General features: G+C 43.9%; 1 protein-coding gene across 1 annotated transcript in view; it reads left to right on the forward strand.

The window, feature by feature from the left end:
* The window catches only part of plcl1 (phospholipase C like 1), a 228,117-nt gene extending 223,133 nt beyond the window's left edge, over window positions 1-4,984 (forward strand). The window contains exon 12 of the mRNA XM_054746563.2: window positions 8-4,984. Within this exon, the coding sequence (XP_054602538.1) occupies window positions 8-196 (189 nt within the window). The 3' untranslated portion in view covers window positions 197-4,984. The remainder of the gene's footprint in view (window positions 1-7) is intronic.
* Window positions 4,985-21,904: the final 16,920 nt, after the last annotated feature.

The raw sequence follows: 21,904 nt of genomic DNA on the forward strand, positions 1-21,904 counted from the left end.
GCTTCAGGGTCAGAGTGATCTGCTGCGCGGTGCCAAGATGGACTCTCTGGATGCCTTGCGGCAATTGGCTCTGGCTTGTGAGGCATGCGGACTTACCTCCTCCTGCAACTCCTCGTCCAGCTTCTCCAATGCCGAGCTGCACTTCTCCACATCAGGCCGGCGAAGCAGCACACACAACAACAACGGGCGCATCTGACACACACATCTGAGCTGCCACAGCAATTACAGAGGAGTAAAATGATGAGATGGAAAGACAAATGGGTTGAGACAGGAGGTTTGAGTGTATCCCTTTATCAGTACAGTAAAGCCTAATGATGAGTTCTAATGCAGTGTGTCGGTCAAGCCTGTGGAGAGCTGGGAAACTGCCTTTCCAGTGTTCTCCTCTGACTGTGATTCTGGGGTGGGGTGGGGGGTGTTAGGGTGCAAAACAGAAGGAAATGAATTTAGATTCAATTCAGGTCCTCTGTGTTTATGTTGGAGACGTTTAAAACAAGAGCCCAGAAAGACTCCATACAGGACGAAGGCAACACATTCTGTTGGGTTTATCCTGCTTTTGCTGTCTGATAAATAACAGCAAAGTGCACAAAGGTTTAAACTCACTGATGAACACAGATGAAGCCACACAAACAATAAAAACCAGAAAGTGTTACTTATATTATCCTTGTTTACCTGTAAGGCTGGTGTCTCTGTCCTTTCAAGGCTTTAATAACATTTGTCTAGATTGTCCAGAGCTTAAAAAGAACTAGATTCACACTAAAGATTTCATAAATAAATAAAACGGTCTTTCCAATCTTACGTGGCTCGTGAAGACAATGAATGGCGGAGCCACTTAGCTTGTGTTATTGTGCAGGAGGGGCAGATTCCTGCAGCGCCCATCAGGTAATCTGTATCTGTGCAGCAATAATTAGCTGACAGCAAATCAATGAGACTGGAGGTGGGTAGGGAGGAAGAAGACAGATGGGCCTTTGTGTGTAAGCGTGTGCATCTTAATGCAGGATCTCACGTGCGTTCGCTGCTTTAACTTCTAACACTTCTAATGCTCGTTCTCTTGTGTTTTAACCAAACTCAATCACAAATATTTCTACAAAAACAGGACCAGACCTTCTCACGATTACATCCTCACTGTCCTCTGGGACCAAAGGGCCCAGCAGATATGTTTTTATTTATTTATGTATTTATTTTCACTGTCTTATGTTGAGTCCTAAGAACAAACAAGGTTGAACAAACTGAAATGGCAGCTCGATGACAACTGGGGTCTCAGTGTGTTTGTGACTGATAGCTCCAGTGTTTTCTACCTGCTCACTGATCAAATGCAAACACCTCACCCGAGGGGGAAGTCACAGGTTTCTTCTGCATGAGTCAGGTTTCAGTAATAAGATTGTTCTTTGCTACGTTGGAGTTCAGTGTCATTAAACCTCCAGGGAAAAAATGACTGTGTGCTCTGAAATAAAGTCTGCACGTAGCAGAGAAATGTCAGTTTGTTAAAGATGTGAGGCGCGGGTCACCCTAAAGGTCTGAGGCTTTGGTTAAAACATTTCCTCACGCTAAATCATCTGAGGCAAAGCATTTCACAACACTGGAAATTGAATGTATTTGAGTGTCATTGTATAGCTGTTACTTTTAGTTGGTTGAGTCAGCACGTCAGTTTGCTGAAGTCACTTCAGTTTCTTGTTGACTTTTACAGTAACCAAAAATCTGTTTGTTCTGTCAAAAGAGCGTCGAGGGACCAAGCCAAGTTTTCATCTTTCTAACAAATGTATACAGTGGTGTGAAAAACGATCTGCCCCCTTCTTGATTTCTTATTCCTTTGCATGTTTGTCACACAAAATGTTTCTGATCATCAAACACATTTAACCATTAGTCAAAGATAACACAAGTAAACACAAAATGCAGTTTTGAAATGATGTTTTTTATTATTTAGGGTGAGAACAAAATCCAAACCTACATTGCCCTGTGTGAAAAAGTAATTGCCCCCTGAACCTAATAACTGGCTGGGCCTCCCTTAGCAGCAATAACTGCAATCAAGCGTTTGCGATAACTTGCTATGAGTCCTTTACAGCACTCTGGAGGAATTTTGTTCCACTCATCTTTGCAGAATTGTTCTAATTCAGCTTTATTTGAGGGTTTTCTAGCACGAACCGCCTTTTTAAGGTCATGCCATAGCATCTCAATAGGATTCAGGTCAGGACTTTGACTAGGCCACTCCAAAGTCTTCATTTTGTTGTTCTTCAGCCATTCAGAGGTGGATTTGCTGGTGTGTTTTGGGTCATTGTCCTGCTGCAGCACCCAAGATCGCTTCAGCTTTAGTTGACGAACAGATGGCCGGACATTCTCCTTCAGGATGTTTTGGTAGACAGTAGAATTCATGGTTCCATTTATCACACCAATCCTTCCAGTTCCTGTAGCAGCAAAACAACCCCAGACCATTACACTACCACCACCATATTTTACTGGTGGTATGATGTTCTTTGTCTGAAATGCTGTGTTACTTCTACGCCAGATGTAACGGGACATTTGCCTTCCAAAAAGTTCAACTGTTGTCTCATCAGTCCACAAGGTATTTTCCCAAAAGTCTTGGCAATCATTGAGATGTTTCTTAGCAAAATTCAGACGAGCCCTAATGTTCTTTTTGCTTAACAGTGGTTTGCGTCTTGGAAATCTGCCATGCAGGCCATTTTTGCCCAGTCTCTTTCTTATGGTGGAGTTATGATGAGTTGTCTCTGCGCTCTTGGGGTAATTTTGGTCGGCCGCCGACTCCTGGGAAGGTTCACCACTGTTCCATGTTGTTGCCATTTGTGGATAATGGCTCTCACTGTGGTTCGCTGGAGTCCCAAATCTTTAGAAATGGCTTTATAACCTTTACCAGACTGATAGCTCTCAACGACTTTTGTTCTCATTTGTTCTTGAATTTCTTTGGATCTTGGCATGATGTCTAGCTTTTGAGGTGCTTTTGGTCTACTTCTCTGTGTCGAGCAGCTCATATTTAAGTGATTTCTTGATTGAAACGGGTGTGGCAGTAATCAGGCTTGGGGGTGGCTACAGAAATTGAACTCTGGTGTGAAACACCACAGTTGAGTTATTTTGTAACAAGGGGGGCAATTACTTTTTCACACAGGGCAATGTAGGTTTGGATTTTGTTCTCTCCCTAAATAATAAAAAACATCATTTCAAAACTGCATTTTGTGTTTACTTGTGTTATCTTTCTTGACTAATGGTTAAATGTTTTTGATGATCAGAAACATTTTGTGTGACAAACATGCAAAAGAATAAGAAATCAGGAAGGGGGTCCTACCTCAAGTGGAGGAGTTTAAGTATCTCGGGGTCTTGTTCACAAGTGAGGGTAGGAGGGATCGGGAGATCGACAGGCGGATCGGTTCGGCATCTGCAGTGATGCGGACGCTGAACCGATCTGTCGTGGTGAAGAGGGAGCTGAGCCAGAAAGCCAGGCTCTCGATTTACAGGTCGATCTACGTCCCAATCCTCACCTATGGTCATGAGCTTTGGGTAATGACCGAAAGAACGAGATCGCGGATACAAGCGGCCAAAATGAGTTTCCTCCATTGGGTGACCGGGCTCAGCCTTAGAGATAGGGTGAGGAGCAGGGACATTCGGGAGGGACTCGGAGTAGAACCGCTGCTCCTCCGGATCGAAAGGAGTCAGTTGAGGTTGTTTGGGCATCTGGTCAGGATGCCTCCTGGACGCCTCCCTGGGAGGTGTTTCGGGCATGTCCAGCCGGCAGGAGGCCCCCGGGTTGACCCAGGACACGTTGGAGAGGTTACATCTCCAATCTGGTCCGGGAACGCCTTGGGGTCCTGCCAGAGGAGCTGGTGGAGGTGGCCGGGGAGAGGACGGTCTGGAGCTCCCTAGTTGGGATGCTGCCCCCGCGACCCGGACCTGGATAAGCAGAGGAAGACGACGACGACAACACCACTGTAATTGGTGCAAACTTGTGCAGATGTGTTGGAGCCTGTTTGTCCACAGTCTTAGAAAGAAGAGTCACACCAGCTAAAGCGTTTTCTGTTTTAAGAAATACAGCCTTCACAACCAGAGTTCACTTAGCAGTATTTTTTAGGTGTTTACCTTTACAGAAGACCCTAGGTTCAGCCACTCACCACAATCTTCAGTCACTTTTAAATCACTTCTGCATAATGATCTTGATTCAGATTTAATGCTTTCCCTGTGATGGTGTTTTAGAAGATTTCACTGCTTTCTTTGTCATCTATGATAAATCTTGTCACTTCTTCAATTCTAAAGAACCAATGAAAAGACGCCAAATAATGCAAAACTGCAAATGTCTGAGCAAACAGCTTCATAGTTGATGTTGAGACTTCAATAGAGTGAAGCTGTTTCCTGACTACACCAAGTGTTGTGTGTTGATAAGTGTGGCTCTAGGTGAATCTGGTGTAACACACGTGGAGAGTGCAGAATTTAGATCAATCCATAGAGACACTTCAGGTGCAAAGAAGGAAATCACAACAGTAAACTACAAAGATCCTTTGAGTTTTGAGCAGTAGTGAACCGTTTCATGTTGGAGTTTAGGGTGCTGTAGAGTCTCTGTTTCCCATGTGTCTTATGGAGCTCGCTCTGTTGTGCTCTTCAATGTACAGTATGATGGTTCCTGTCCGTGCAGTCTAGTGGCTGAATAGAGTTATGGGAGAGTTGTTCTATTGCTGCAAACGTGATGTGGATCTGTGGAAATTTGTAACGGCTCTAGTGTGTGCATCTCTTTGGCATCGTTTGTGTAGACTTGCATCTACAGTTCTGATCTGACCTGCTATGTTGTTCCCTCAGTCACTTGTATTTTTGTATGATTGAACTGAATCAGAGACAAAGAGTAAAACTATTTATTAAAGTGTGTTTAAGCTCTGAATAAATATCACTAATTCACTGAACCTTGCTTTTATTTTGAAAAGCTACTGTGTTTTCTATCATATAATTTAACAAAAGTATGTATTCCGTATTAAATAAAGTTATCTTTTCCTGAGTTAATTGTTTTGTTTATGACTTGTTCAGTTTCTTTTTCTAATGAAATGTTAATAAAAGATTTTGTATTCTTCCTCATAGCGTGTGGAACACCCATACAGCTCACCCCCTCACCCTCATGCTGGTTGCTGTAGAATGTCCACAAGTGTGCTGATGTTGGTTACTCCAGCACATGGGTGGGTAGCATTATTTCCCCAAGGGCTAAAGTTATATGAAAATAACTGAAGGACAGCATCAGGGTTCAAAACACAGGGAAGCTAAGGGGAACCAGGGGAGAGACAAGTCTCAAAAGACGTGTGTATTTGTAACTAGATTTGTGCATGTGTATGTGTGTGTGTAACTAAATCTGTGTGTGTTTCACACTTTCTACACATGCACAAAGGTTCTGTGCATGGCCACGTATCATTTACAGAGTCTTGCCACCAAAAGACAACAATGGTAAGACTTTACAATAATGGTCCTTGTATTAGCCTCTTCCCGGGGTGCCCCAAGGCTCAATTCTGGGTCCTTTAGTATTCTCATTCTACATTCTACCTCGTAGCAGCATCTTTGCCAAATTTCACATCAACTACCACATCTATGCTGACGACTACCACCCTTGGAATCTGATTGGCCACCCCAGGTGCCACCACACTAATTTACCTTTAAATCGGCTTTTCATTGTCCTCAAAAGGCTTGGGGGTAAAGCAAAAACGCATAACCATTGGTGCCACCCATGCATAAAGTTGTGCCTCACCTGGGCCACCCCATTTTGAAAGATCTGGACACGCCACTGTTTGGCTCTAAACCCTCTCAACTCATTTCAGTCATTGGTTTTCCTACAACTTCCTTTGTAGTGACCTTTAAAAGTCAATGTCTGTAAAGGCTGCATGGAGACAGGTCGACACGACCAAGTTAAACCTTTCAACAGTTTCATCTACCACTCTGTGGAAAGTTCCAAGATTTAGTAAGAGTTGGATCATTTGTTCTTGTGTTGTTGTTCTGTCGAGGCCATCACCATTTTTAGAAGTGGTGCAAGCTTATCCAAGGTCCACATCTAGCTGTGTGTCTGTTCACCACACGTCCTCAGAACATTAGAAAAGCTGCAACCCAGTTTCATTCGGGGGGCTTTTACTCTGATGGCTGTCTGTACGAGCTGATTGTCAAACATGTTACCTGGTGGGCAGATGACATCACAGCTGCTTTTTCAAGTCATAGATTGCATAAATGCCAGCAGATGGCAATGTTGCACCATGAATGGCTTTTTATCAAAATCCAACTGAATTGAAAGATTTTAATTCTGCTTACTTGACAAAGGCATGCCAACCAAATGCTCTGACTTTTTAAGTTACTTTTACCTTGTATTAGTAGCTCCAATGTATCATACCTTCTCCTGTGTACTTATTGTGACTTTGTACTGGCTGCTTTACCCTAAAGTTACTAAGGTTTAGCGGTCAGCTGCTGCTGAGAGGATGACAGGCTGCTCCTGGAGCAGAACTCTGATGGCTGGGAGAGAAGCAGAAGAGGTGAGAGAGGCTAGAAGTGGAGGTGACTGCTGGGAGCAGCCCATTGTTGACCTCCAGACTGCCAAGGAGGGATGTGTTGGCAGAACTAACCCGCACTGCACACGGGAAGCATCAGCGGTGCGGAACATCACTGCATCAAATAGAATCCATTACAGTCTTTGGAGTGTTTCAAACCAGCCGTGAAACGGCGATATTCAGACGCATCCCAGAAGTGATGTGGCGTGGGTTCTATTATTTCCACAAGCTGCTCCTGAGATGTGCCAAATTTTGCAGCTAACAAAGGCCTAGACAGGAAATCACACAGTTTCAGTGTAAAATCCCTGGTGATTTTCAAAATAAAAGTATTACAGCACTGCAGTTTTATATATCTGAAGCTTATGTGTGACTCAATGGCTTATTTGCTCCCAGTATCATTCCAAAAGTACAGCGGTGTGTTTTTCATGCCTTTGATCCTGGCAGTGGAGAGGAACAACATCATATATGACACCAAACAGTGATATGTGATTTCCTTCTTTTTGGTTTAATAACAGATTGCATAAACAAATCACAACCTATGAAGTCTCGAGGGATCTTGAGATCTGGCAAGATGAGTGAGTAGCATGGCAGAGAAGCTGCACTGGAGTTCACCGCGGACGCTTCCAGTGTGCAATGCGGGTTAGTTCTGCCAGCACATCCCTCCTTGGCAGTCTGGAGGTCAACAATGGGCTGCTCCCAGCAGTCACCTCCACTTCTAGCCTCTCTCACTCCTCTTCTGCTTCTCTCCCAGCCATCAGAGTTCTGCTCCAGGAGCTGCCTGCCATCCTCTCAGCAGCAGCTGACCGCTAAACTTTAGTTGGCCCCGCTCTGCCTTAAGACGACTTGGCAGAAAGATTTGGTACCACACAAGTCCGTTGTCCTGACCCCATTTGGTCGCGGTTCCCAGCCGTCATGAATTATTAGGCTAAAGCTTCAGCTGAGCCTGCCAAGCTCAAGTTCCGTATCTCCACCTATGTCCCTGTAACTAAGGTGGAAAGCTTTTCTGAGTGGGGCAATCATCCCACTACTCCTTTAGAACAAGACCTGGTATTGTTGTTCAGGAGAAAGAATCTGCTAGCTAGGCAGCATGCTGTTCCCACCTCCAAACACGATCAGTTTCTGACGCGGCTCACCGACGCTTACACCGCTGTGATTTCCAGATGAGCACTGCAGGTAACATTGCCCTTCTCACCTCCAGCGTTCTGAAAAAGGTTGTAAGTAAGCAGTATGTAAATTTTAATTATATAGCACTCATCACAAACAGAAAATCACAAAGTGCTTCACATAGTCAATAACATCATAAAATCATAAAGATGAAAACAGTCATAAAATGACAAAATACCATCAAACAAATGAAAGATGATCACAAATTTGAGTTAAAATAAGAAAATAAAAGATGTAGGTAAAAGCGGCTTTTAAATAAAAGGATCTACAGCTGTTTTTTAAAAGTCTCCAGACTGTCAGTGCTACATAAGGATAAAGAAAGAGCCTTCAAAGTCGGGGTGCAACAGTCTGGAAGGAGCGATCACCTCGACTTTTATATCTGGTCTTTGGAACTTCTAGAAGGTTCTGGTGTGTGGACCTGAGGGCTCGGGTTGGAGCATGAGGCTTTAACAGTTCAGTAATATAGGGAGGAGCTTGATCATGTAGAGCATTGAAAGTTATAGTCAGGGTTCTAAAATGAACTCTAAAGTTAACGGGTGTAAGAATTTAATTTACATATTATTTAATGAACCATAAGACATGAGATTCCATAGTAAATATGAAATCAATCTTATGGATCTTTGGGTACTTTTAACCAGAAGATTGGAACTTTTTATTGCAGGGATTTTGTAACACCTTCGTATTCACTCAGAGACAAAAGGAGAGTCAAGTTTTAAAAGTTAAAGATTTATTACTAAACAAATTAAAACTAGACTAACTTTAACACTAAATGTATGGTGTAACTAAGGTGAAGTGAGACGGAGAATGGTGTAGTGTGGAATGTTGTTCAGAACCAGCAAATCCGGTGAAACGATTAGTTCTGATGGGAGTGAAGGTGATGTCTTTGCGCTAAGCTTTGATTTGGAGATTCATAAACACATTTGACGCCATTCTGACGGTCTACGAACCCTTTCGGAAGTCCCCGTCTAGATCAGGAGGTGTAGAGGTCCAGCTTGGACCTTTCCGGAGTCGAAGCCTGTAGAACAGCCGCGGCCGCCGACCAGTCCTGTCTTGAGATACTTACGGGTCACAACAGTTTATCGGCATCTAACAAGACCCAAAACGAGGTCGTGATGGTTCAGCTTTTATTCTGAAAGGAACCGTTGCAGCAGGTGGAACAGCAACAGATTTTATCCAGCTTGTCGTTGGTTCTTTCGGCTGAAGAGGAAAGTTATGGATTGGCCACCCCGTCAACCTCTCTAGAACGCTTTGAACTGGCGTTAAAGATGACGTAGGCATAGTTTTATAATTCAGATGTTTTGATTTACGGTCAAATGAAAAGATGACAGATTTACCAACCACCATCAAAACCACGCCTCCATCAGATCTGGCAGATTCTGATTGGATCAGTAAAAGCAATGTGTGATGTGGCTTAACATTACGTGTGATCAGTCTCTAGTGGAAACATTTAAAGTTATATTACTTATTATTTTCTGTAGGATTATAATATCAAGTAATGAATATTTTCATTTCACAAATTGGTTCACATTTTATTATTGACTAACACTTTGTTTTATTAGCTTATTAAAAATAGAGTTCTTTGATTTATTAAAAAGAGAGAGTCCTTTGTCTTCATTCTTCTCTTGGGCTGGAAAGGAAAATAGTTTAGAAGCAAATGCATGACCTTGAACAATATCTCATGCAGATTAGTTCTTGCTGAGGAGAGCGGGGAAATGACTTTTGTAGAAAACAGTCATTTCATTCCATTACATATCCCCCCCTTTTCAAAGGTACGGTGGTCCGTACAGGGACCAACTGGCGTTGAATAAACCAGAGTCTAAAGGGACTCCGACAATAGGGGAAGGTGCAGTTCCCTAGGAAGAGGCCAAAAGTGGTGAGGTACGAACCCCACTCTGAAGAACAGTACATGGTTTCAACAGTCTCACATGATCCCTTTGGAAGCACACAAGTCAGCAGATTATTAAGGTACCCACGTGGGGATAATAATTTGAAGCAGGAGCAACTTTATATATCCATGGGTAGTGATCCAGTGCAGGAAAGAGCAGCAGGCAGGTCAGGTCCCAACGAGCGAAGTATCCCAGCAACCATGCCTGAATCCACGGACGACCAGGTCCTACGAGCCGAAACACCAATAAGGAGTAGAATCCGATGACGAATCATAGGTCCACCCCCAGGAATTGAGGATCATCAGCGAAACCCAGAAGAGGAGAGAGAGCACAGCACAGGGCACTTCAATGTAGACACAACAAGATGGCGTCTAATGCAAATTAATAAACAAAAAGAAACCTAGCACTGTGAGTACCTGCATGTACTATGTGTAGCAATTATGTGAATTAGCGTTTTGAATGAAGAAATTGATTCAATACACTACGTGTAGTGGAAAAAGTGGTGCAAAAAGAATAAAGTAATAAAACCCTATACTGTGTATGGGAAAAATCATTGCACTAAGTAAAAATGTAATCAAAATGAAGGGCAAAAATGGTTGTAGCCCATAATGGTAAATTAACAAGTTAATCATAAAATTTTCTAAACTTAATCACTGTAGTAAAATTCTATAAAAAGATAGATATATGAGTGCCAAAGAGCACTAAAAATGTAAATCAGTGAAGTTAGTAATCAACCTACATGTGAATGTTCCCATGAGGAATTAAGATTAGTGAAAATAAAACAAATTTGGATAACAGTAATATGTGGACTAAACCCATCTACTGTTAACTAACTGTCATGATTCGCCCCGGCCTCCCTGACTGTGTCGCTTCTTCCGTAATTAGCCTTATTGTTCTCACCTGCCCCTCGTTAACCTGCCCATGTGTTCCCTGATTGTTCTGTGTATTTATACCTCCCTCTTTGTTCCTGTCGTTGTCGGATCATTGCGTTGTCTTCGCTGTGTTCGTGCTTGTGCTGCTACCATTAAATCCATTTTTATTTTTTCATCCGTGCCTGATCTTCTGCCTCCTGAACCCTCCATCACACATGGTCTGCCATCTCCACCCTCACCTCATGACAGAATGATCCGACCAAACCTGGACCTGCGGTGAGCTAACACCTGTTTCTGGAGGATTTTTTTCTTTTTTTTTTTCTCCCTTTCAGCAGAGGGAGATTTCGGCCTGGAGTTTTTTGTTTTTTTTGGCGCATCCTACCTGTCTCGGGGTGGTCGAGCCCTCTGGGAGATCCTGGCGCATCCTATTTGTCTTCGGGGTGGTCAGGGTCATTCTCCTCCTGCTGTTTTTGCCCTGTCCTGTTTTTCATGGAAGCTGCTGTTTTCTGGAGTTTTTTATGGAGGTAAAACCCCCTGCGCACGCCAGCGTTCTTCGGAGTGGCAGGGCTGGTCTTCCGCTCCATGTCTGCTTCCCTTCACCTGAGCCTGCCTGTGGATCCATTCGAGTCATGGTGTGCACCTGCTCAGGACGATTTGCCGAGTACCTGCTATACCGCTCCTGGTTTCCTCCCGTCGCTCCTGCTGTTCTTCCGCTTCCTGGATCACGCCTGCGGGGTCTGTGCCTGTGGATCCTTCATGCTGCGGTCTCTACTGGGTCCTGCGCCTGCTGCTGCAGTTCCTGCTGGGTTCCACGCCTGCTGCTGCGGTTCCTTCGGGGTCCCATCCCTGCTGCTGCAGTTTATGTTCCTGTCCAAGTCAAGTCAAGTGTTCCTGTCCAGTCAAGTCAAGTGTTCCTGTCCAGTCAAGTCAAGTGTTACTGTCCAGTCAAGTCAAGTGTTCCTGGTCTCAAGTCAAGTCAAGTGTTCATGTTCCTGGTCTCAAGTCAAGTCAAGTGTTCGTTTCCTGGTCTCAAGTCAAGTCAAGTGTTCGTGTTCCTAGTCTCAAGTCAAGTCAAGTGTTCATGTTCCTGGTCTCAAGTCAAGTCAAGTGTTCATGTTCCTGGTCTCAAGTCAAGTCAAGTGTTCGTTTCCTGGTCTCAAGTCAAGTCAAGTGTTCGTGTTCCTGGTCTCAAGTCAAGTCAAGTGTTCGTGTTCCTGTCAAGTCTTCGAGTCCCTGCTCCAGGTCAAGTGTTCCTGTCAAGTCTTTGAGTCCCTGTTCCTGTGTCCAGGTCAAGTGTTCATGCATCAAGAAGTCCTGGGTTTGAGTCAGGAGTCCGAATTCGTGTGTCCAATCCGAGTTTCCTGGTCCAAGCTCAAGAGACCCTCGTCAGTCAAACTTGAGCCACCTAACTGAGAGGCCCCTGCTCTGCAGCCCCGGACTGATTTGTGTGTTTCCAGTTTTCGAGTGTCCTGTCGATTTCTGGTGTCCCGTGCCTGCTGCTGTCGAGGTCCAGCGTAATGCTGTCGAGTTCCGGTGTCCCGCGCCCGCTGCTGTTGAATTCCAGAGACCAAGTTCCCATGTCCAGTCTTCCAGTTTCCCGAGTCATGTGTTCCCGGGTCATGTGTTCCCGAGTCATGTGTTCCCAAGTCTGGTGTTCCAGTGTTTTCAGGGTCTCCTGTGTTGTGTGGCTTTGTGGGCTTCTCGTATCCGCCATTTGGGGGGGGGGGGGGGGGGGGGGGGGTACTGTCATGATTCGCCCCGGCCTCCCTGACTGTGTCGCTCCTTCCGTAATTAGCCTTATTGTTCTCACCTGCCCCTCGTTAACCTGCCCATGTGTTCCCTGATTGTTCTGTGTATTTATACCTCCCTCTTTGTTCCTGTTGTCGTTGGATCATTGCGTTGTCTTCGTTGTGTTTGTGCTTGTGCTGCTACCATTAAATCCATTTTTATTTTTTCATCCGTGCCTGCTCTTCTGCCTCCTGAACCCTCCACCACACATGGTCTGCCATCTCCACCCTCACCACATGACACTAACTGATTATCTGACTTCAGGAACCCACAGCATGTTCATCTCAAATCACCCAAGTCTGCACGTCATGCATGAACAGGAAAGACAACCATGCACGCACACAAACATAGACAAATTGTGTAACTCGAGATAGAGCTATGGAACCGACGAGGCGCGAAATCACCCCCCTTTCGAAGTCGGTAAGTTGTTAGTGGTAGCATTGACCAAATTAGTGGAACCCTTGTGTGGTTTGATTTGGTCCCTGTGAACCCATTTATGGACGGGCTCCTTGTTTGTTTGGGTAATCTTGATCTGATACACGACTGGAGAGAGCTTATCAGTTATCGGGTATGGGCCTGACCACTTCGGCAAAAGTTTCTTACCCAGCTTCCCAGAGGTGTTCTTGATGTTACCAGTTTTAGGAGCGAAAATGTAGAACCAGGCCTCATCACCTATGTTGAGTTCAGAATGTGAGGCCTTCTGATCATGAGGAGTCATACTGCCCCCTGCTGGTTTCTTCAGACTTGTCTGTGAAAAAGAAAACACAGCATGCAGATTGTCTTTGAGGCTCTGCAAAACCCGCTTACTAATAAAAGCCACAGCGCCACCAGACTGAACTGGCTGGAACAGCAGGCGATGGTTAAACATTAAGAGATCTGGGGGTCTTCGGAGAGAGATCAATGAAGAGAACACAGATTCATACGGTCGTATTAGAGGAGGCTGAGGAGGAAGCACAGCCACGTTTAGGATCAGACAGAAGCATGTGACTAGCGAGAAACACATTGTCTGTCCTGAAGACTGAAAACAAGAATGATTTAGGCTATAAACAGGTGCAGCCTTACAAGGGTCTGGAGTAGATGTGCTCTCTGGAGGGCCCCCGGTCGACACACAGGTGCGATCAGAGAGATCAGAGAGGGTCAGCCAGTAGAGGTACAGGACGACATTCGACCCCGCCTTTGGTAGGTAAGTCACACACATGAGGTTTAGAGGTCATCAGCGGAAAACCAGTGCAGGGACATCAGAATAGGAGTGATGCGTGCTCTTCTGTTTGCTCCAGTTAGGAGCCTCGCTGCAGAGTTCTGGACCAACTGAAGGAGGTCAAGGGCTTTTTTGTTAAAACATGTGAAGAGTGTGTTATAGTAATCTAGATGGGAGGAGATAAAGGCATGGAGAACCATTTCAAGTTCATGTTTTGACACCAACCTTCGCAGTTTAGATATTTCTTGAATGATAAAAACAGTTTCAGACCAATGTTTTTGAGTGACCTTCAAGAGATATTGATTGGTCAAAAACACCAAAATTCCTCAAGTTTGTCTTGACGGCAGAGGATGAATGACCAAGTTTTAGACTAATCGGGGAACCATGCTCTCAGGGGCAATGATCAGACATTCAGTCTTTTCAGAGTTTAACTGAAGTACCGGTAAGTTATCTTCTAGCCAGCTGGTGATCGCTGATAGACACTCTAGTAATTCAGACAGTTTATAGAACTCAGAATCCTTAAAGGAGCAGTACAGCTGAATATCATCTGCTTATAGGTGATAAGAGGCATTATGAAAAGAATCAATTATCTGTCCAAGATGGTGTTTGTACAGCAGAAACAACAGTGGACCCAAAACAGAGCCTTGGGGTACCCCACAAAACAGATCGGTAGAATCTGACATGATGTCGTGAGGATTGGCGGAGGACCACAAGGACACCAGTGCATAGTAGGCAGTAGAAAATAGTTTTATTAGCCTGAAGCTAAGAGGAGATGTTACCAGAGTGGGGTTCTGGTAAAGGCAGAGTCGAGGGCAGGCGTGGGTCAGAACCATGATGATACGAAGCAGGTTCGAGGAGCAGGCAAGAGACTTGGTCGAGGACAGACGTGGATCGGAACCAGGCTGAGACGAAGCAGATACGAGGAGCAGGCGAGAGACGTGGTCAAAGACAGGCGTGGATCAGAACAAGGTAGGTTCAGGACGTGGTTATCATATATGTAATGATCCCAGACACATATCAGCACGTGTGAATGCTTAGACCCCGATTATAAGACGATCCCACATTTAAAAATTATTTTCAATTAAAATTCATTAATCATGGATATATATATATATATATATATATATATATATATATATATATATATATATATATATATATATATATATATCCATGATTTTTATCATCATTATCAATCATTGGTTGTTAAGAGAAAAAAATTTCAGTTCAGTAAATCATGTAGGAGACACCCTCAGTGATATTTGAGAAGTGAAACTAAGGCCTAGTCCACACGTAGCCGGGTTTTTTTTAAAAACGAATATCCGCCCCTCCAAAAACTTGCATCCACACCACCGCATTTTAAAAACAAACTCTGTCCACACGTACCCGGATAAATACGTTGTTAAGGACATGCCAGACCTGTAGGCGGCAGTACTTCCCCCAGTTCTTAACCTCGTCCTTCGTCTGTGGTCTTCCGCAAGGAGCAGTAATTCCGCTTGCAAAAACAAACAAGCAAAAAGCGCTTGGACAATTGATGGATCAGGTAGTGACAGAGCGCAGCTCTGAAGGCTTCCATGATGCCAGCTAGTGTAAACACAGGTCGCACACGTGATGTCAGCATTTTTTTGTCGCAGCTCTGAAGGCTTCCATGATGCCAGCTAGTGTAAACACAGGTCGCACACGTGATGTCAGCATTTTTTTGTCGCGGAAAGTGACGTTGCGGACCTTAAAACTCCGGTTTTGTCTGTCCACACGCAGACACCCAAAACGCAGAAAACGCAGATCTTCACTTTGGCCGGAGTTTTTAAAAAGATCCGTTTTCGTGTGAAAAAACTCCGTTTTTGTGTGGATGACAGGTCAAAACGTAGGAAAATATCTACGGTTTGGCAGATCCCCGGCTACGTGTGGACAGGGCCTCAGTTTATAGGATTTACAGAAAGTGTGCAGTAATTGTTTAAACAAAATTAGACATGTGCATAAATTTAGGCACCACATTAAAGAAATGAACTCAATATTAAGTTGATCCTCCATTTGCAGAAATAACAGCCTCTAAATGCTTCCTATAACTTCCAATGACTGTCTGGAATTGGACCATTCTTCTTTACAAAACATCTCTAGTTCATTCAGGTCTGATGGCCTCTGAGCATGGACAGTGCTCTTTAACTCACACCACAGATGTTCAATAATATTCAGGTCCCTGGACTGAGATGGCCGTTCCAGAACGTTATACTTGTTCCTCTGCATGAATGCCTTAGTAGATTTTGAGCAGTGTTTAGGTTCGGTGTCTTGTTGAAAAATCCAGACCCGGTGCAGCTTCAGCTTTAGCACTGATTCCTGGACATTGGTCTCCAGAATCTGCTGATATTGAGTGGAATCCATGTGTCCCTCAACTTGAACAAGATGCCCAGTCCCTGCACTGGTCACACAGCCCACAGCATGATGGAACGTTGGTTATGAATTGTAATTCCAGACTCTACAAGTATGGCGTAGCCCTTTAAGCCATGCCTATTGGGTTTGTTCTTGAACAACTGACCTATCACTGAAGAACTTTTAATGTACACACGCCTACAGGAGGGCCCTGGTCCTATTAAGGAGATTGAGGACCATAGATCATCTCCAAAGGCTCAATGAGACCCCGCAACAAGTCAGGTAAGGGGTTTAAAGGGCTACCATACTCATAGAATCAGGGGTTACAATATGTAACCAACGTTCTATGTCATATGGCTTTGCCCTTTAAGCCACACGTATTGGGTTAAAGGCGGAGCAGGATGTAGTAAACGCCTCACTGGTGAAAATAACAGGAAGCAAAACATCCAGACATAACCAAAATCACACCTCCACACAGCTGTCGGCAGGCATACGAGAAAGACGAACAGCTGGAATGAGATGTGATGACAGCTATAAGACAAAGATGGTAAGAGCTGGTAAGACACCAGGTGGTCAACCAGCACAGGCATGAGAATACACAACCACCAAGAAAAAAATGGATGATAACAGAAGTCGTTAAGAGGTGATTATAAGAAGTTGGTCTGTGAGGTCGAGAAGTTTCGACTAGATATAGTCGGACTCACCTCAACGCATGGCTGTGGCTCTGGAACCAGTTTCCTTGAAAAGGGTTGGACTTTCTACCACTCTGGAGTTGCTCCCACTGAGAGGCGCCGAGCAGGGGTGGGCATACTAGTTGCTCGGGGGAGAGAGGTCCAGAATCTGGGGGTCACAGCAGCAAACGATCTGTCACCTTTGGTCTTTAGCCTGGTGCTGCATGTAACAGAATGAAATGACAGTTTTTCCCCCTCCTCTGACACAGGACTAGTCTGCATGAGATGTGGTCTCAAGGTCTCATGCATTTGCTTCTAACCTGCTTATTTTCAGCTCAACAGAAGAATGAAGAATGAATTCTTTTATTTTAATTAATCAAAGAACTCTATTTAAATAAGCTAATCAAACAAAGTTTTAGTCAATAAACAAGATGTGACCGATCTGTGAAATCAAAATATTAATTACTTTATTATAATCCAACAGGATTTAAAGGTACTATGACTTTAAATGTTCCAACAGGACTGATCTCATGTAGCGTTAAAAGACATGACACATTGCTTTCACTGATCCAATCAGAATCTGCCAGATCTGACGGAGGCGTGGTTTTGATGGTGTTTGGTAAATCTGTCATCTTTTCATTCGACCATAAACCAAAACATCCGAAGTATAAAACTATGCCCACGCCATCTTTAACGTTAGTTCAAAGCATTCTAGAGAAAGTGTTGGAGTGGCCAATCCGTAACTCTCCTCTTCAACCAAAAGAACCAACGACAAGCTGGAAACTTTGTTGCTGTTCCAACTGCTGCAACGGTTCCTTTCAGAATAAAAGCTGAACCATCAAGACCCAGGCTCGGGTCTCACCAGACGTCAATAAAATTGTCCTGGCCCGGGAGTATCTCACAGACTAGTCTGGTCGGCAACCACTGCTTTTCCTACCGGCTGCGGTTCCAGACACAACCAGTAGGCTTTGATCACTGGACCTCAGGGACCTGCTGGGGGTGTAGGGACTAAGAAGATCACCAATGTAAGATGGTGCTTGTCCTTGTAAGGCCCTATAGACCAGAACCAGGATCTTGTAATCAACTTTGTAGTTAGAGATGTCCTTTATGATGGACATGTGGAGATCCTTATTAGGAATGCTTGATATTGGCTTTTTCACCGATGTCCGATATACTGATATTGTCTTAATTTCCAATACCCTTATAAACCAGTACCGATATATGCCATGTCATCCCCTCATAAAACAGTCAAACTAAAACAGTTAGGTTTCTAATATCACATATCTCCTATTATGCTTACATTTGAAAAACATTTCTGTGCAAAATGACAACTTCTGTTTAAGTTAGTAACAGAAAAATTAGTTTGTCTCCAACAGTAACTGAATCCCATTCTCCTTAAGCGTGACTCTAAAATATGAGTATCAATCAGTAATGTATTTTTTGCTTTGCTGCATATGCAGTTATGGTGAGAAAACATTTATAAAGATCTCTTCAGATAAGAGATAAGAGGGCCTTGGGTGAAGATTATTTTTAATGTTTTAGTGGTTTGTTGGCTGTCGAGCGACACGTAGCTACATGCTGTGAGGACAGTGTATGTTCACTACACACAGAAAATTTCTACTTCACAAGTTGTGCCAAATAAACTAAAATATTCCAAAAACTTTACCTCAGATCTGTCATATTTTCAAATTTTGAAAGAGAGGAGACGTAGCTGAAGAGTTTGATGTATAATATCCATCCATCCATCCATCCTCTTCTGCCTTGGGAGCCTTCCTTTAGGCCTCTTTCTGATAGGATTTAAAAGCCTCACCAGATGGGCATCCAGGAGGCATCCTAACCAGATGCTGAAGCCAACTCAACTGGCTCCTCTCGATGTGGAGGAGCAGTGGATCTACTCTGAGCCCCTCCCGCTGACTGAGCTTCTAACCCTATCTCTAGGGGACAGACACCCTGCATAGGAAACTCATTTCAGCTGCTTGTGTCAACAATCTCATTCTTTCTGTCACTGCCCAAAGCTCGTGACTACAGGTGAGGGTAGGAAAAGTAGATCAACAGGTAATTTGTGTCACACCCTGTCCTGTCTCCCCATTTGGTTCAGCCTGTGTCTCTGTTGATTGCTCCCACCTGCCTCTCGTTTCCCAGTCACCCAAGCTCCCAGCCCTCCTGTATTTAAACCCCTCCAGTTCTGTGTCTCTTGTTGCCTCATTGTTTCCATGTCCTGTGTCCTGTGATCAGGGGCGGCGTTAGGCCCGGCTACTTGGGCTGAAGCCCCGGATCTTTCATGATAAGCCCCGGATCTAAATCGCGGAAGTAACATGCAGTACCAAAGTCCAACAGAGAGAGCACAGCTGGCAGTAGTTTGTAAAGTCCCATTTAGTCTCCGCATTTGACCCATCCCCTGGGGGAGCGGTGAGTTGCAGACACGCCGCGCTCGGGAACTATTTGGTGGTTTAACCCCCCAATCCAACCCCTTAATGCTGGGTCCCATTTTTCTCAAAATCTTTGGTATGACCCGACCAGGAGTATAACCCGTGATTTCCCGATCTCAGGGCAGACACTCTACCACTAGGCCACTCAGTCGGTATACAGCCTGCCTGTGCCTCCACCACTGAAGAAAAGCCCTTCAGCAGCTGGCTTCTTCTACAGTCTTTGTCTGAAACGCATGAGTGAAGATGGACATAAGGACGTTTTTTTAGACCAAAAGTACAACGACAGAACCCCAGCTTTGATGAGACTGGTGCTGACTCAGGTTTGTGAGTCTTATTTGAAAATATTTGTTGTGCTGCTGGTTTGCCTAAAGTTAGCTTACTATCAGGTAAAGTTGTTGGAGAAAGAAAGGGAATATTTACTATGATCTCACACTAAACACTAACAGGAACAATACTCTGCCCTGAATATGCTGAATATGTAGCTTCAGATTAAACATTACGTGGTAAGAGCCGGATTAACGCAAAGGCAAAGTAGGCACTTGCCTAGGGCCTGATTGGCTGGATGGGGCCCAGACAGAGGAACAAAATTATAAATAAATAAATTAAAAATTAAATGTACAAATGTCCTATGATAGAATTTGTAGCTAGGACTCCTATCTACAATTTGTTTCAATAATTTATCAATTAACTAAAAATAGTGACAATGTTTATCATAACCATAGACCGTTTCATTGGCTACGTCACATTAAACCTCTGGGGTCCATGGACAAGTATACGCGTCTTTTGAGCAGGTCTGATTTGGGACGCTGTAGCAGCAAGACTCCGCCTCCCTGGGTTTCGGTTTCAATTCAGCTTTAAAAAGAAGATTATAAACTACACCCCAGTTTTTAAATTTTGTTAATAGGCCACGTAAAAGCGGAGTTATACTAAACTAAAAAATGACCTATTTTTAGACAATCTGATAACTTGTCAAAACAGCAGTTTAGTAATCCGTGAGCGAATGTGCTTGTGAACATTAAAAACCCACAAAAACACGAGATCCTTTTGCTGTTGGTGGACGTCTCACATATTCAGTTGATAAAAAGCATCATTATGTAGCTGAGAGAGAGAAAGGAAGGCTGCACGAGTAAAGAGATGTGCGCAACGAGCCGCTTCGCGGGGAAAGGAGTGGCGCGACCGGAGTAACAACAAACAATTAGACAGATATTGACGGTAAACTTTGTATTTTGAAGCGATCCGGACAGATATATTGTCTCTGCAGTTTAGTAGGCTTTTATTAGGCTTATATAAAGGAGGATGAGAAGGATAAATGTCCACCAGGCAGTTCAGATAGTACGGCTGTTTTTTGAACTGGAAGCGGAGGAAGTGGACGGAGACTCACAGCCGGAGTCTGAGGCAAACAGCGAGGATGTTGATGATGATGTGGCAGATCCATCCTTCCTCATAGAAGAGTTGGGTCATGATGAGGTAGAGGATGAAGGAAGAGATCCAGCTCCTCAGAGATCCAACAAGAGGAGTGGGCGGCGCCACGCAACTGTCAGATCTCGGCGTGAGACGGAGCCACTCTTCTCTCTCCAAAATCCATGTATATTATTGCCAAATTAATAAAATAAGTATAAATTCAGATAGTCCAGGTTGTCCTGAAATTAATGATACCCCATAAGGCGATATTTATTGTTTTTATTAGAAAATACAAAAGAAAAACCAAAATGAGTCAAAAATGGTGATTTACACTCTGGATCCCAGAGAGCTAATAATTTTTTTAAATTAGTTATTTGCTATATTTAATCATATTTTTTATAAATGTACAGTCTAGATTACCAGTCTAAATGATAAAAAACATTCGTCATAAATGTTTGTTGGTTTCACAGTAAAATAAACAACTTTTTTCCTATTCAGATTTTATGTTTTTGAGTGATTTAAGGTCTAATATGCAACCCCTTTATGTCCAAATATAAAAAATAAGTATAGATTCATAAAGTCCAGGTTGTGCTGAAAAGATTGATACCACATAAGGCAGTGATTATGGTTTTTATTTTGGAAATACAAAGGGAAACTCACGGCAAATTACACCCTGGACCCCAGAGGGTTAAGGCGCCACCCAATTAAGGACATCAGAGAAGCGGTCAGAGTTAGAGCGGGACACAACAAAGCTAGCAGGTGTTTTTGAGTAGGCTAACTTTCACGATGCTTTCGGGTGCGGCAAAACGTAAAAAAGAAAAATATTTAAATGAAGAGGAACTAAAGAAGAGACAGCGGGGGGCTTTACAGAAGTTTCTGTCGGGCTGCTCGGGCAGCCGTCCGACAGCTGTGAACATGCTCGAGTCAGCAGAGCCAGAGGCCGGGCCCAAAGTCAGACCCGGAGGAGACACGACCCGAAGACGCAGTGGAAGATGCGGCGGAAGACGATGTAGCGCCAACGCCGTCAACATCAGCGCCTTCACAGAAGGACAAACTGGAAGAGCAGCAGCCAGCCAGAAGTGAGCCCAATATACAGGTGCTGGCCAGTAAATTAGAATATCATCAAAAGGTTGAAAATATTTCAGTAATTCCATTCAAAACGTGAAACTTGTACATTATATTCATGCAATGCACACAGACCAATGTATTTCCGATGTTTATTACGTTTAATTTTGATATTTATAGGTGACAACCAATGAAAACATCAAATCTGGTATCTCAGAAAATTAGAATATTCTAAAGGCCAATGAAAAAATGTTTGTTTCTCTAATGTTGGCCAACTGAAAAGAATGAACATGAAAAGAATGTGCATGTATAGCACTCAATACTTAGTCGGGGCTCCTTTTGCCTCAATAACTGCAGTAATGCGGCGTGGCATGGACTCGATCAGTCTGTGGCACTGCTCAGGTGTTATGAGAGCCCAGGTTGCTCTGATAGTCGTCTTCAGCTCCTCTGCATTGTTGGGTCTAGCGTATTGCATCCTCCGCTTCACAATACCCCATAGATTTTCTATGGGGTTAAGGTCAGGCGAGTTTGCTGGCCAATCAAGGACAGGGATACCATGG

The sequence above is a fragment of the Nothobranchius furzeri genome, chromosome 14 (genome assembly GCF_043380555.1).
Source record: "Nothobranchius furzeri strain GRZ-AD chromosome 14, NfurGRZ-RIMD1, whole genome shotgun sequence".
NCBI classification, from domain to species: domain Eukaryota; kingdom Metazoa; phylum Chordata; class Actinopteri; order Cyprinodontiformes; family Nothobranchiidae; genus Nothobranchius; species Nothobranchius furzeri.